Source organism: Cottoperca gobio, chromosome 1 (genome assembly GCF_900634415.1).
Source record: "Cottoperca gobio chromosome 1, fCotGob3.1, whole genome shotgun sequence".
NCBI classification, from domain to species: Eukaryota; Metazoa; Chordata; class Actinopteri; order Perciformes; family Bovichtidae; genus Cottoperca; species Cottoperca gobio.
This window is the reverse complement of record NC_041355.1, coordinates 26,450,772-26,468,401: the sequence shown is the minus strand read 5'-3', so window position 1 is coordinate 26,468,401 and position 17,630 is coordinate 26,450,772. Positions and strand designations below refer to the sequence as shown.

At 39.0% G+C, this 17,630-nt stretch overlaps 1 protein-coding gene across 3 annotated transcripts in view; it reads left to right on the top strand.

Annotated features, from left to right (window-relative positions):
• The first annotated feature begins 1,059 nt into the window (after nucleotides 1–1,059).
• Nucleotides 1,060–17,630, top strand: part of glra3 (glycine receptor, alpha 3) — a 52,921-nt gene continuing 36,350 nt past the window's right edge. For all 3 annotated transcript variants that reach the window (XR_003832893.1, XM_029441154.1, XM_029441151.1), the window contains exon 1: nucleotides 1,060–1,363. Coding sequence is in view for 2 of the 3 variants with exons in the window: in XM_029441154.1 (XP_029297014.1) it covers nucleotides 1,299–1,363 (65 nt within the window). In the remaining variant the exon portion in view is untranslated. The remainder of the gene's footprint in view (nucleotides 1,364–17,630) is intronic.

Sequence of the window (17,630 nt, the reverse complement as noted above, 5' to 3'; positions counted from 1 at the left end):
AATGTGTAATGGAATCCAAAGTGCTAGAATGTGGCTCAAGGTTGTTCCTGTGGTGTATCGCTAACACGGAGGCTGCCCCGTCACTGTGTCCGTGCCCACCGTCTAACCGGCTGACCTGCTGCTGGGCCCGGGTCCCCCCGCCTGGGTGTAGCCTGCAGTCTGTGGCTATAGCTGACACACTCGACCCCTCTGCCCGGCTGGTTTCGTAGCCTCCTCGACACACACCTGGACTATGAAACTGCTGGATCATACTGTTTCTGACCCTCTACACCACCATGGGGATCATCAAACTTTTCATATGGATTGCTCTTTGTTTTGTGTCTACACTATATGTCTGGTTTTGTTTGTCTGTTCTCCCTCTCATTGTTTTTGCTGTTTTTATCTCCTGCATTTTGTAAGGTGTCCTTGGATGTCTTGAAAGGCGTCTCCAAATAAAATGTGTTATTATTATTATTATTATTATTATTATTATTATTATTATTATTATTATAATAGAGCCAATGTGTATAAAACATGGCCACTTTCCAGTACTTATGGACTACACTGTATACTATCCATTATTGCCTCTTGATGTAAATCTGAACTTTAATCAGCATATCCTCTCTACCCTACTTTACCCTACTTTAGCCACATATGGCAAACTGTCATCATCATAGACTACTTTACAGCGGGGAATAACAACCACATGCGACTCTATGCGATGCTGCCCAACAGAGCAGAATAACACAGAGCAAGAGACAGATGGAGAAAGAAACAGAGAGAAAGACAAGAAGAAGGAAAAGTAAATGAGGAGGATGGCAGGATGGTGTGGTATATAGGAACATACACACAGAGAGAAGAAGGCATAATAATGCATGGGTGGGTGTTAAATTTGATCCGGCTCGCTGGGCTTCTAATTTCAGATGCGATTCAGCTGGAAAATTTAACAACACTGTAGATGATTGGCTAAACTGTCTGACAGTCCTGCCAATCCAGAGTTGCGGGCGGGTCTCTCTGTCCCCGTGCTTCACTCGGGCACATAACGAGCCTAGAGCAGAGTCTGAACAGCTGTCGTCCGCTTTTCTTTTATTTCAGTTAACTAATGTATTCTGTAGGATGCCTAGCTTTCATGCTGTTTTCGTACTAGTTATGGGAATTAACCGAACACATTGAGTTTTTGGAGTTCTTGATACTACGGTATGTTTTTGAGTTGCCCTCCGCGTGTTGTTTGAGCACAGCTGGAGCACGAGCGCTATTCGTGGTGCTGAAAGCTTCCAGAGCTGCGAGGTGAGCAGAGGTTTCCCAGCCTCTGGAGAGAGATGAGGAAAAGGAAGCTCTCTGTGGCGGGCTTTTTACTCGCCTGGAAACTAGTACTGTTACTCAGGTAGGCTACAACATAACACGCGCACAAGGAGAACGGAATATACATTCCAGTTACATAGTTTATGATTTATTTGTGTAGCTTAGGTGTTTCAGAATGATTTAAAATAGACAAAGTATTTAGTGGTATCAATAATTTGGTCAAAATTGTGTAAAGTGAATTATCTGCACATGCTGAGGTCGGTTGTATCATGGCGAGGGACCGACATTGACTATGCCAGTGGCGGTTCTAGATCAATATCACTAGGGGGGCCTGGCTGGGGTCAAGTGTGTTGTCAGAGGGGCACATTCAACCCGAGGTACATTCAACCCGGAACAAAAGAGACGAAGCAGTGTTCAAGCCTTCAATGTTTTTAGTTAAGTATAAATAATCAAGCACAACAAAAACAATACCATGATTGGTATGTTCCTTACAGCATCTCTCCAGTAATCAATCATGGCATGCATGTTTTTACTTAAGTTCCCATGGTAACGAGTGAAACCGTTCATACTAGTGATGGGAGGTCCGGCTCTTTTCAAAGATTTGGCTCTTTTGGCTCTTACGGCTCCAAATGAATCTTCATTTAGTAACACTAGGAGCCTTCTATGTTAGCCTAATTTAGCAATTATAAATGGTTTATGTTGGTAAGCATTTTTCATTCAGTGTTTTCATAAAAGCCTTATTTTTATGCATTTTTTTCCGTTACAAAAAAGAATACACAGTTACTGTTGTCTGAACTTTAATCAGCATATCCACTCTACCCACGCCTACTTTAGCCACATATAGCAAACTGTCAGAGAATGGCAAAGGTTCAGAGCTAACATCAACAGAGATAACATTAGCAGAGCTAACATCTGCATCACTGCTGGTGATTCAGGCCGTGTGCCTTTTAAAAAAAACGTGGATATTTTTCGCCTGAGTTTCTGAGTTGGTTCGACGTCGCTCCATTTATAATTAATATGTTGGATTTTTGACTTTTCTGCATTGTGTAGTTCTCTCCTCTCCTTTCCTCCGCTCTGTCTCTGACTGGAGGTGTTCGCGAGGAGAGAATGTGAACGTGCAAAGCAACGCAGTAAACACGGAAACGTGCACATAAATTAGATAAATAACATAAGGGTTTAGTTTATTTAATAAAAGAACACCTATGCAACACCTGTGAAAAGTAACTTGTGATTTGGTGCTATATATATATATATATATATATATATATATATATATATATATATATATATATATATATATACTTAAGAGTGCAAATTGTTTCACATTTCTGAGCTGAGGCTGCTGTGTTTAACACCAATTAAAGTTTGAATGTCTGACCCATTTCTGGCTGCAGTCTATGACAGATTAAAGTTTGAATCTCAAACTTCTTACCATTGCATTTGTTTAACACTCCTGAATAAAATGTCTTTGTTGGCTCCCTGGGTACATGGTGTATCAGTGCAATTGAAGGTAAAAACAACAAAACATTTGTTTAGTAATATAATATTTATTATTTTTGAAATGTTATTATGTAACTTCAATCTCAGAGAATTAGAGTTTTTATAATAACATAATATAGCAGCCTAATAATAAGAACATATTATATGAATTGAAATACTAAATTAATATATAAATAATAAATACTATGAATAATAATCAGAATAAAACAAACAGAAAAATAATCAACATTAAAATTCAGGGGAGACAATTAGCCTACATTTTATTTGATGGGCGGTAAATGAACAACTTAACACAGAACTACAGCAAACAAATCAAATAAATAAAGGCCAAAGTCTGGAGTCCCCCTTCCTTCTTTCACATAATGGTATGATCCTAGTCTGTCGTATGTGATTGACCGCATGGTGTGTCCATCAAAATAAAGTCCCGCCCCTGTCTGGACGTTACAAAAAAATCAGTACTTTTTGTATATTGTAGTGACGGTGAGGTTCATGGCTGGGGAGGCACTGACTCTTTCAGAGTCAGATTTACAAATATATGAACCCAACTCTGTAGCACTTTTTTTTTTTGGCCGTCAGTCGGACAAAGAAACTAAACTAAACGGTGCTACAGTGCACATGACTCTGATGTTAGCTAAGCAGTAGAAGAACAGCAGCTACACGAACCTGTGGGCTCACGTGCGCCCTCTTCAGTGTGGGCTCACGTGCGCCCTCTTCAGTGCGGCAGAGTACTCTCTGCCTCACCTGGTGTTTTTTCACTGTGGCTTTATGTCACATCAGCAATACTAAATATGTTACACACATACATTACATACATTAACTGGACTATGGAAAGTCAGGACGCATAATAAAAGTGTCAAAAAATTATATTGGCGGCATACAGAGAGATAGCAACAGGCACGCGCCAAATGCATGCGCTCAACCTAGTTTGCGAGGGATTGCGCAATCCGAGGGGAGGCTCATCTCGTCGCTGCCTCAGCTTCCATCTCTCCTGTATCTGAACAGAGAATACGCAAATTCAGCGATTTTCACTATAAAAATGATTGGAATCATACAGAAAATGCATTTATAGCACAGACCAGTGGACAAATATTATTTTATTGTTATTTGTTTTTTTACTTTTCATGATGACCTCCCCTGACCGCACGTCCCTGGTATATTGTACAATTTTCGTTCGGAGGGGGAGCCACAGGTGGGTCCAGGCTCAGTGTTACAGGGGCACTGGCCCCTGTTGGCCCCCCCAGAACCGCCACTGGGCGATGCCAAAATTAGTATCACAGATGGGCAGATGTTATTAGTTGGCCAACATTTTGCACATGTACAAAAGCCAATTTCATTTAATACATGTTCAAAAGACTACCTTTTTATGTATTTTCAACATATTTTTGTATTATGCATATTGTTGTATTTGTGTTTTCTATTTATCTGTAGGCCTATTTAATTACTTATTCAATTAACTTTAACTACCCATTTATTTTCTATTATTTATGATTATATTTCAAATGTAAAGTACGGTAGTTGAGGTATCACTGCCAAACTGTGTGTGTGTGTGTGTGTGTCTCTAAAATTGATTCCAATTTAAAACAATACAGTAGGTCTGTGTGTTGTGGTTGTAAGGCCTGGGTGTAAAGGATGAGCAAGAAAGGCAAGACACAATGAGTGTGTTTACATGGCCATGAACATTTATGAGACTTATCTCAGTTATGAACATATTTGGGATATAATGTTTACATGTGCACAGAGAAACTGCACTACATTACACTTGACAACTTCTGTGCTAATTTCTTCTCCAATCGAAGTTCAAATCCTGCCTACTTTCTCACCACGCACACACCTTGCCAATTGCTGTGTGAAGTGAACATGACTGTCGGATTGTTTGGGGAAAGTTCCAAAAGATGTTGAACATAGCCCTGAAACTATTTGGTGAAGCATTTAGCATGTCATTTGAAGTCTACTGATGCCTTTAACCTGTTTGAAAGTAAGTTGCTTTTTAAGATCTGTGGGTTTGAACAATATTTGGCTGCACAACAAATGTTTATAGTAAAGGACCCATTTGGTTGTGTAAAAAGGTTTTCTTGACGAGGCTTTTTAAAGACGATATGAGAAGTCAAGGAATTTCAAGTGCATCGTAAACCATAGGAAGAGCATCCACACTTATTTCTTTTTGCAATATTCACCGTTTGAACATCTAGTCTTCTCCTGCTATATCTTGTGAGTTACATAAAATATGAATTATTGCAATATTTGAATATTCGAGATGCCAAGATTAAAGTTTGCTGTTGATTTGTTTGTAAATTTGCCAACGTCAATAACAATCAGTAGTAGCTTCCTACAGTGGAATTTGGTATTTGCACAGTGACTCGCATCATCAACATCTTGAGTAGTTTATTTTAACATTGTACTGATCCTTATTCTTCTAGTACTACTAGTTTTTTGCTGTTCATTTGGCTTTGGCGCAGTTTATTACAACTCCTGCTGATGAAAGTGAATAGGCTTTGACTCCCCCCCCCCCCCCCCCCCCCCCTTGTCTTCTACATTTAACTATGAAATGTTTTAATATTTAAATTTTAGGCTGTCTAAAAGTAAAACATGTGGTTTCCTAAAAGTTTGAGCAAGCTTTAGGATAAAAAGGCAGCTGAAAAGATCAAAGCCACAGTAAATCTTCTTAGAGAGTCATGGATGGATTCAAAGACAAAATTTAACCGGCTTATGGTTTGTCATTCAATAGGAGCTAGACCGGATCTGCCTCCAGCTAGTCATTCATGTATAATAACCTTGTTTCTCCCTCTTCTCCCATTCTGGTTGTTTTTTTGTTGTTTTATTTGTGATGGGCATTATCTATGGTCACTGGTCATACATTTGATCCTTAGTATAAGTGTAACACTGAACGTGAATTCAAAAGTCTTATAGAGAGTCCTGTTCCAGAGGATTGAAAGAAAGTATTTTATTTAATTTCCATAAGTTTCTTGCATAATGCAGTACTTATGAGCACACCAACAGAACTGTCTCTCTTGAATGTTTTAGTATTTGCCTTGTCTCCCCTCTCCATTACTTACATTGTAAGCCTCTGGCCTTGATTTCTAGTTTTCCATTGTTGTTCTTTCAGAGCCTTTTCTACACAGAACAACCTACTGGGCAAATACTAAATACTTAAAGTTTATTACTTTCAATAATGACAAATATCTTACTAAGCATACAAATTATAATTATTATGGCATAAACACAAATTTTAACAAAAATAAATAATACATGTAATTTGAAATCTTGTGAGTAGATTCGCTTGACAACACAAAATTCTCTATCAGATCCTCCTTTTTTGATCACGAGATGAATAATCTTACCACCACCTAACCATTATTAAAGGGTAACCCAGGAACCTTTTTCAGAATTGACGTCGCACACAGAAATCAGAAATACTTAGTAAATCAAACAAGCATGTGAATCAGTCGTTTATCAACCACTAATTAGGGCTGTCTAGCGATTAAAATAAATGAATCTAATTAATTACATGCTTTGTGATTAATTAATCTCGATTAATCGCATATATCAATATTTGCTGTGAGAGCTCCGTGCGAGGGGGGTGCTGTCAGAGCTCTGGTAGGAGGGGGGGTGCTGTCGGGGCATCTAAGAGCGCGTTAATTTTTTTGTCGCGTTATTAATTAATTGAAATCAACGCGCTAATTCGACAGCCCTACCACTAATCAATCAATATTCAAGAATGCTAGAGTGAAATCAATCAGATGCTAATTAAAGCAAAAATAATCCTTCTTGCTGTGTAAAATAATCATGATGTAGACTACCATTAATGGGGCGACGTGACTATATGGTTTACTAAAAATAAAAAGGCTTAAAATTTTTAAATATACTTGCAAATTATTTGCAATCATTCTCTTTCTCAGGATGTAGTCTAACATTTCTGGTTTTAATCAGACTTAAGAGAACATATGGGAGACTATAGAAAAAATGTCAATGAGGTGTAACTGTAAATCCTTTGTACCAAATAACTAAACTTGCTTAAAAAAAAAAAAATTCTTAATGAAACATCAATGAGTTAGGAGTAATCTTGTATTGGAACTAAATATTAGTAAAGAACTAACTACAAACCAGAGCAGTAATATAGAGGTAATATAATAATAATAATAATAATAATAATAATAATAATAATAATAATAATAATAATAATAATAATAATAAGCTTTATTTATTTTATTTGTATAGCCGCTTTCATACAAGAATTGCAGAGAAGAAGTGCTTCACAGCAAAAACATAGTACAAGATTAGACGGAGCATTTACAGTAATCTGCTCTGCCGCTCCCAGACTGTGGAATGCTCTCCCTGAACATCTGAGGACACCACAGACTGTGGATGCTTTTAAAACAGGCCTAAAAACACATCTTTTTAACAGAGCATTTTGCTAGACTTTAACCATTTTAAAGTGTTGTCTTGTCTGTCTATCAAATGTTTATTTATTTTTTTTAATGTATATTCTGCTCATCGTTTTTACTCTGTAGCACTTTGAGTTTTGTTTACGCAAATGAAAAGTGCGCTTATAAATAAAATGTATTATTATTATTAATAATCAAAGTGTTGACGTAAATGAGTCTGAAGTACCATTATAAAACTAGAATTAAAATAGTATAAAATAGCAGAATTAAAATAGTATAAAATAGCAGAATCAAGATAGTATAAAATAGCAGAATCGAAATAGTATAAAATAACATTTGAAATCATGCCTAGTTTCCCTATCTGTGCCGTACTTAACGACCCTACTGCCGGGAAATCACATTAATCACACCATTCTTGTAAATGTTTTAAACTATCAGAGCCATATTTTGAAAGCATGAGATCAACAATGGGCCCCTGTGGCCTTTCAACTGATTTACTCTCTTTGGTTAAAGCCAGTTTTTCTCCAATACACATTTATCAGAGAAACTTCCTCTTTTTCCCGTGGTAAAGCAGTCTATTTGATCTCAGGTTTTTCAAAAATACACACTCTGAAATTTATCTTAGTTACCTTTACACATTCAATGTTAAACCAGGCATAGCAAATATTAATGAAATCATTTAAATTAGTTTAAAGTGGCATAGAGTAGCAGCATTAAAAATAATAATGGTAATAATTCACCATTAAAAGGCTAAGATAAAAAAATATAAAATGTCACCATTAAAAGGCTAAAGTAAAGAGATGTGTTTTTAGCTTACTTTTGAAGATATTGAGCGAGCTTGCCTCCCTAATGTCCATAGCATGTTCCATAGCTTTGGTGCATAATTGCAAAAGGCTGCATCCCCAATTTTCTTTTGGATGTTTCTGGGAACATTTATTAAACCAGTAGTGGATGATCGTAATGTTGTACACAGTTTATTAGGCGCGGGAGTTTTGTTTTTTTTATATTGCTGAAAAGAGGATATTTATGAGGCATCATAGGTAAGTGGGCTCAAAGTTATGATTTTGTTTTTGAGTGTGCTTGCAAGTTTGAGGAGCTGATGTTGTGATTTTCATCTCAAAATCTAAATAGACGAGATTGTAAGCTTTCCAAAAATATATAAAAAAAAAAACACATCCAGCATGATGGAATGTACACAACACATGGCACAATAAAACTCCTGCTGGGCCCGCCTGTCCACACGGTAAGAGGTTAAAGAGCTTTTTTGGAAAGGGGAAAAGGAGGAGGAAGAAGAAGAAGAAGAAGAAGAAGAAGAAGGCATTTAAAAGACAATATCAGGAGTCCTATTTACAATACGGGTTTATCGCTACTGGTAATTGTCATGCGCCAAACCCGCTCTGCATAATATGTGGCAACAGGCTAGCAAATGAGGCAATGAAGCCTTCAAAACTGCTTCGGCACATGGTGACCAAGCACCCTGCAATAAAAGACAATCCTTTGGACTTTTTCAAAAGGAAAAAGCACGAACCAGAAGGCCAGAAGCAATTACTGCTAGCCACCACATCAACAAATGCGAGTGCACTGAGAGCATTGTACTTAGTGGCTAACCGTATTGCTAAGGCGAAGAAGCCCATTACGATTGGTGAAGAATTGATCCTGCCCACCGCTAAGGACATTTGCCGTGAACTTCTAAGAGAGGCTGCAGTTAAAAAGATAGCACATGTTCCTCTTCCGGCTAGCACCGTCACTAGGCTAATTTAGAAAATAGCAGAGGACATTGAGACACAATTGTTGGAAAGGATTAATAAATCACTGTGGTAAGCAATCCAGGTTGATGAGTCTACTGATATCGACAACAAGGCAATACTACTTGTTTATGTTCTTTGTGAGGAGATGGAGGCAGAGTACAAACGCCTTCTCTTACACACAGAAGTAAGATGGCTATCTAAAGGGAGATCGTTGGCCAGAGTGTTTGAGTTACGAGAGCTGCTGCAGAGATTTCTTTCCGAAAGTCACCACTGACCTCTGATCACTTCCCTAGGAGAAATAGGCAATTTCAATCTCCAAAACTTGCACGGAACTGCGCCCTCCAGGTGGCATTGTAGCTGGCATATAAAACATGATGTCTTGTTATCAGCCCCGACAGCGATATATGGTATTGTTTTTACCTTGTTAGTCTGTGTGTGTCATCCTAGGGACAAATTTAGTTCTGGAGACGCCTACTGTAGCGGGAACTATCACAGAGGTGGTTTTGTGTACTTTGCCATGTGTTTATATGTCTGGGGACAAATTGTGTCACTGCAATACTGTCTCAACAGTGCAAGATACAGTCACAAAACTTTACAGTTGTGTAGTTAACATCAAAATGAAGGTTAAGTTCAAAGATGGGTGTAGCCTGAGCAAGGGTGCCGGATAGGAAGTGAGGAAGGGGAAGACTGCCCCCCACCCCCCTCACTTTATCTTCTGGCCAAATTTGGTGTTGTGACTTGTGTGATCCCATTAGATGATCCTTAAGTAGTCATTTTGAATGTAATAATAATTATACATTTGATTTATAGAGCGCTTGGTGAGAAATGGTGAAAGACACTTTTATATTTACAAGTTCAAATGATCATATAAACACTAAAAATATACAATACACAGCATTAATTACACATTAAAAGCAGTTCTGAAAAGGTGAGTTTTGATTAGGGATTTGATTATGGACAGATTAGTGCAGTCTCTGATATGTATGGGGAGAGTGTTCCAAATGGAGGGGGCAGCTATGGAGAAGGCTCTATGGCCACAGGTCCGGTGCTTGGTCCTATGTGGTGGAGACAGGAGGTTGGCATAAGAGGAGAGGAGGCTGCGGGAAGGAGTGTGGTGTAGGAGCAGGTTGGTGAGGTAGGAGGGTGCCTGGTTTTGGATGGCTATGTGGTCCTGGCACTGAGCTAGCCACTTAGCAGCAGTTAGTGAGGTGCGTTACTTTAACAACAACAACATCCTTCCGTTTTTACTTGAGGCAACTCAACACAACTATTAATGTAACACTTTTGTTTTAGCTCCAATTTCTATTAGATGAATTTAAAGATCTATGGCTTTTTCCAAATTTGTTCAAATCCATTTAAGTGAGCACTTTGGTCACGAATATCCATCCACCTGACAGGTGTGTCGCATCTCGATTTTATGGAGTCAGTCTCATTATTGTTAAATGCCTACAATAGCCTCCACAAATGTATTTTGAGATTTATATTTAAATTTGTCTCCACAAAAATATTGTTCAATGCACACACAAATAGTATTTGTTGTAAACGTAAAACAAAATCTGCATTAAAAAAATAAGGTTCAAAAAGGTATTTCTGATACACATAAATATTTCTTGTTTTAAATAAATGTAATAGAAATCCACAAATAAATGTATTTACGTATTTGCCATCTTCATAATAAACATATTTGGATGTTGTTACATTTATATATAAACTGTTTAATCCGCATTTACAAACTACTTATCAAGTGTGAATTTTTCTGCATTTCTGACTACAGACTGGAGGTCAAAGGCGGCAGCTCAGCCAGATGGGTCTGTCCGCTGCTGGCTGGTCGCTACTGGAGACCCCGCTGAAGTCTTAACTGAAGGAATTTCTGGTGATTCTGCATGATTTTGTCCCGGAATCTGACCCGGTGGCACCAATAAGCATCAGAGGCATAACTTTACTTTGAGAATGTTTCATAACCACTTAAAAGTTCCACATTAACTTTAAACAAACCATCAGACAAGAAAGCCTCTTGTCCAAAACACCGGCCTCTTAGGAGGTTTCCAGTCAGCTCATAGCAGGGTCTTGAGTGTGACTGGCCGCCTGGGTAGCTAGCGATCCACGCAGTCCTGTCTATGAGATCGGTTTCTTGAGAGAGTTCCAGACCGGGTAGCCTACATTCGAACTACATGAACAAAAACGTTAGCTGCCGTGGCTGGGTCGCTCTCCTCATGGGCCTTTCTAATTCATTGCGCCCTATATCAACATGGCTATGTCATGGAGCTGATGCTCTTCTGTGATTGTTTTTTTTCGCTGTAAGACTATATGTTAGCTAGCATTTGACAGATAATTGTGTCAGCTAAATGAGCTAGTCTGGCATACTATATAACGTTTTGGTTTAAGTCAAAGTTGAGGCTAGCAGCACTATAGCAGGGCAAAGTCACAAATATCACCTGGCAAACAAACGTATAGCTAACTTTAGTTACAGATTATTCCCCGTTCAAAAACATGCATGGGAATCGAACGACATTAGGGGAGTCTCCAAAAACTACCACACAAATGCTTGTACTGTGAGTGAACTGGTGGAGATACAGGACTAGAACAAAATAAAAATGCTCTTTCCCTATTTTGGGCGTATTTTATAAAAGCAGTTTATAGCCACATGAATTTATTCAACTGCCATTCTACCACCACCCGCCTATCATCTCTGTTCAGTCTACTCATGTGTCGGTAGTGTAGAGAGAAATAGTCAGTGTGCGGTCCACAGATAGAGGAAGAGAGAGTTTATAGTGGTGAGTAGCAGTAATGTATAGCTGTGCACTGTGTGTACAGTTTTTGTCTGAATAAATGCTATAACTCATTACCTGAAAGACCCATGCCAAGTTCCAAGTTGCTTGCCACATGCTGATGTGAAGGGGGCTAGCCCGGAATTTAGTGACAACTTCGGCTCAGCCTCACTTAAGGTGGGCTGACCTTTAGGGAGGACCAGCTATTCTCATTTTAGTGACAAACTGCTCCACCGAGTTTTACTCAAATACTGTTATATACCGTATACACCGGTGAAAAGTAAGGAAGGTATTTATGTATGAGAAAAAGTCAAAAAACAACATCCTATGTTTATGATGAAAATTGGAAATACTTTTGTTTAACTTTTATTTAAAACAAATGTGACCATTTAAAACACTGTCCATCAGAAACCGTTTTTCTTTCTTCACATTGGGCGTCTTCACCTTTTTAAAGGACAGCTGACGCAACAATTAGTTTTCAAAGCTGCAGAATACCTGCACAAACTTAGAAATAGTCTCAGGACGTCCTCACCAGGGTCTTGAGCTGACAGCAGTTCCTCGTCATAACCGACTTGAGTTGGAAACTACTCACCATCGATGCATCTGGCACTGCAGAAGTGATCTTTTCATAGATGAATCCTGGTTTTCACTGAACTGGGCAGATGGCAGAGATCGTGTGGGCGAGCAGTTTGCTATTGTCAAGTGGCCCATGGAGGGGATGAAGTAATGGTATGGGCTGGCGTAAGCTACAGACAATGAACACAGGTGCATTTTATTGATGGTCATTTGAATGCACAGAGATACCGTGACGAGAACCTTAGGCTCATTGTTATGCAAGTTCATTGCCTGAATCACTTCATGTTGCAGCATGAAAATGCACAGCCCCATGTTGCAAGGATCTGAGAACATCCCAGGCATTGCCTGCATGCTTAAAAGACATGTCAGCCATTGAGCACGGTTATAGTGCTTTGGATCAGCGTGTTCTAATCTTCTCTCAGTCATTCAGGATGAGTGGGCCAACAATCTACCGGCCCCATCACATCAATAACCTGATCAACGTTATGCAAAATAGATTATTTTTCTCAAGATATGGCTTCCCATTTTAGACTGTCCTTTTATTGTGACGAGCCCAAGGCACACCTGTTTAATGATCATGCTGTTTAATTAGTATCTTGATATACAACACCTGTCAGGTGGATGGATTATTTTAGCAAAGGAAAAGTGCTCACTAACATGGATTTAAACAAATTTGTGAGCAGAATTTGAGAGAAAAAAGCTGTCTACATAGAAAAAGCATTAGATCTTTTATTTTAACTTATTAAAAATGGGAGCAAAAACAAGTTTATATTTTTGTTCATTATAGCTCACAATAGTGTTAGGTGGCAAAAGGTCATCTGCCCTCTTGGCCCTGCTTGGTTGTCCAGTTTATCTTTGGGATCCTGAAGATGGCTCCCAGCCCACCTCTGTCCAACCTGAGCATTAAAACTGTCATGCATAGTAACGCACACATGGGCGTTGGCGACAGCATCCAACAAAAATGTACCTTGAAATTCAGTGCAGCCGAATGATTCAGTTTCTGTTGGCATAGAAGGGCATTTAGTCTTCACTAGACTAAACTAGAGTTTTAACCCTACTATAAGTGAAAGTGAAAATGTCCTCACTCCTTTTTACAGCACAAAGCCTTTCCAATGCATTTTTGTCATTATGTGCAAATGCAAAAACCCAATTACAAGGCACAAACCATGATTATGGAGGATACATCTGAGAACAGTGTTTATATGGAAACGGCTTGCACACAGGTACTTTGAGGACATTTATAAAAAGAATAGACTATGGGTAAATCACTTCCTCCGTTATGGTTGGCTATATTGGTATTCCAATGGAGCGATCACAATAGTTTGGAGGTAAAGGATAGTCGTTCTTAAAGTTCAAATTCAAAGCCAGTGTTTCCCACAGTATTTTTTGAGACTTAGTGGATGGACCTTGGAGCCTGTAGGGAGGTCCGAGGGCATGCTCCCCAGAAGAACAATTTGTTTATTTTAAACTTAAATACATAGCGAAATTATGAATCTAGAGGTAATAACTTGTTGCTCTTGTAAACAATCTCTGGTTAATACTTTTCTGCTCTATAGACTATTTAATCATAAAGACATTGGTTGTATAGATATACAAATCTAATCCACTGCACCTGCCCCCCGCCCTAACCCCCCCCTCACAGACATGCAGATACACTTACAGGACTGTCTCAGAAAATTAGAATATTGTGATAAAGTTCTTTATTTTCTGTAATGCAATTAAAAAAACAAAAATGTCATGCATTCTGGATTCATTACAAATCAACTGAAATATTGCAAGCCTTTTATTATTTTAATATTGCTGATTATGGCTTACAGCTTAAGAAAACTCAAAAATCCTATCTCAAAAAATTAGAATAGTTCCTCAGACCAAGTAAAAAAAAAAGATTTATAACAGCAAAACAAAATCAAACATTTGAAAATGTCCATTAATGCACTCAGTACTTGGTTGGGAATCCTTTTGCACGGATTACTGCATCAATGCGGTGTGGCATGGAGGCAATCAGCCTGTGGCATTGCTGAGGTGTTATGGATGCCCAGGATGCTTCAATAGCGGCCTTTAGCTCATTAGCATTGTTGGGTCTGGTGTCTTTCAGCTTCTTCTTCACAATACCCCACATATTCTCTATGGGGTTCAGGTCAGGGGAATTGGCAGGCCAATCGAGGACAGTAATGCCATGGTCAGTACACCAGTTACTGGTGGTTTTGGCACTGTGGGCAGGTGCCAGATCATGCTGGAAAATGAATTCCTCATCTCCATAGAGCTTTTCAGCAGACGGAAGCATGTAGTGCTCTAAAATCTCTTGGTACACAGCTGCATTTACTCTGGGCTTGATGAAACACAGTGGACCAACACCAGCAGCTGACATGGCTCCCCAAACCATCGCTGACTGTGGGAACTTCACACTGGATTTCAAGCAACTTGGATTTTGCTCCTCTCCAGCCTTTCTCCAGACTCTGGCGCCTTGACTTCCAAATGAAATACAAAACTTGCTTTCGTCTGAAAAGAGGACTTTGGACCACTCTGCAACTGTCCAGTGCTTCTTTTCCATAGCCCAAGTCAGACGCTTCTTCCGTTGTCTTGAGTTCAGAAGTGGCTTGACCATGGGAATACGGCTATTGTAGCCCATTTCCCGGACACGTCTGTGAACAGTGGCTTTTGAAACCTGGACTCCAGCTTCAGTCCACTGTCTTTGAAGCTCCCCCAAATTCTGGAAGCGACTCTTCTTCACAATGCTGTTAAGGCTGCGGTCATCTCTCTTGGTTGTGCAGCGTTTCCTGCCACATTTCCCCCTTCCAACAGACTTTTTGTGGATGTGCTTTGAAACTGCACTCTGTGAACAGCTTGCTCTTTGAGACATTTCTTTTTGTGTCTTACCCTCCTGATGGAGGGTGTCAATGATGGTCCTCTGGACAGCAGTCAGATCAGCAGTCTTCCCCATACTTGTGATTTAGTTTACTGAACCAAGCTGAGTGTTTTTCAAGGCTCAGGAAACCCTTGCAGGTGTTTCGAGTTAATTAGACGATTCAAGTGATTCGTTGAACACCCTACTAGTATACTTTTTCATGATATTCTAATATTTAGAGATGGGATATTTGAGTTTTCTTAAGCTGTAAGCCATAATCAGCTATATTAAAATAATAAAAGACTTGCAATATTTCAGTTGATTTGTAATGAATCCAGAATGCATGACATTTTTGTTTTTTTAATTGCATTACAGAAAATAAAGAACTTTATCACAATATTCTAATTTTCTGAGACAGTCCTGTACACACTCACAAACATTTACCCACTGCATGCACAAATCTCTCTCTTCTCAGGTGTATTATGTTGTATGTACATAGTGTTCTTGATTTATTTTGTATTTATTTCTTATACATCCTGATTCCTTGTATACAGCGTTCAGAGTGGAAGGGAAATTAAGAATTTAATTGTACAGGGAAACTTGTTTTTAACTGCATATGACATACATGCAAATTGATATAAATTGTGATTACATGGTTTTAAAAAAAAGGTCACACCCACAAAGCATGGTAAACGAGACTTGTGTAAATCTGGGAAGCTGTGAGGTCTAGGGGGGCCGGAGCCGCAGCATTCACCCTGTGCGGCTGGGCCTTTAAAGCCAACCTCGTGCAGGTTGGCACGTTGCTACGGATGGAATGCGCCCACAAGTGGCAGCCAGCCCACCCTTTGAGAAGTGTAAAAATATTTTCGGTTCATTATGAAACTGTGGCGGGGAAAATTAGATTATGGCAGGCAATTGTTTATTTTTTTTTTCAACCAATTGTTTTTCCACAAATGTAAATGTCTTTAAATACACATTAACATGGATCCAACATATTGTAGCGAACGGATAAATGGATCAGGCTCAGACATCTCACTAATGTGGGAGTAGGTGTGCCATCCACAGATAACTTGAGGATTCACTGTCCCTTCTACATGTATGTTTAAAATAAAAACAGGAATCTGTGAATTATTTTAATAGCTCAGTGTTGTATGCAAGATGTATGTTTTTAAATGGCAGTGGCACGGACACCTGTACCTTGCACATGTTTAAAAACATGAATATATGAACCTGTGTATTAATTGAATAGCTTAGTATTGAATGCACAATAACAGGGTATCTATGTTTATAAATGGCACTAGGCCCAGTTTAATATAAAACACAATTGTATACAATATATATAGTAGGGGGTCCCTGCTCCATCTCTCAGTTTGGGGGTCCTTGGCCTGAAAATGTCCAATTGAGAACCAGGCATCCATCACAATATGAAATCTAAATACAATCTCAAGAGAATTGGTGCTAGTGCTGTTGGGTGAAGAATACAAACTACACAGTATCCATCAAATCAGACCAGGATAAAATGTGTGTGTATATGTGAGCATTTAAAATATGGCCAAAAAAACACTCGTTACTGCTAAAGGAAACATGTGGATGAAAAGCACAGCTAAGTGGTGCTCTGCCTAGCAGTGTGTATGTAGTGAGGGGGTAGTCTCCACACTAAGTGAACATTTGGCTGAAGGCAGTAGTCGACCCCATCGCTGTCACTGCACTCGGCTGTCCTAGACTGTAATGCCAAAAATACCCCAGGGGTAGCTGGGAAATGTAGTGTTTCTGTTAATCCAGCAGCAGCTAATTAGTTTGAACAAGTAGTACAGCTGCAAACAGACTAGAAAGGCTACATATCAACACAAGGGCAGGCAAGAACAGTGTACACCTCAAAGTGGAGTCAAATGTCTGCAATTCCTAAATGAAAATATCCACACAAGATATCTTATCAGGATGAAAGATGAACTACTGAATCACTATGTGTAAATAGGCTATGAATTTGATTACCTTTTTTTTTTTGGAGTTGGCTCTAAATATATCTTCAGGCATCTTGTAACGCTCCTCGTCGTCGTGGCTTGGCCTCTGTCTCGCTGGCTGGAATTAGTGTGATCATGTCATGATCTGGATTTCCCAGGGTGCATGTAGAAAGAACCAAAAATATCTAATGATCTAATGTTTATGTTCTAAGGGATAAATTGTTCCCCTCAACAAGAAGAGATAGGTGATCATCTGTTTGTACTTGGGTAGGACAGTCTTCCTGTTTGCATGTTTAAAATCCATACCCCATGAGAAATATCCTACAATTGTGGTACATTATGCAGTGATACATTATGCAGTTTTGAATCAGGGCAGAGTGGCCTGTGTTTGAGGTAACAATTAAAGGGCCCGCAGCAGGTGATGACTTATTCCAAATCTGGAGAGCAGTGGTTGAAGATTTTGCTTATGTTGCTGAGTAGTGAATTGCCTTTCACACAGAACAGTTAAAATTACGAGTCACTGGCAAATTCCCTAATTAAGTTATGTGGAAGCAGAATACCAAGCATCA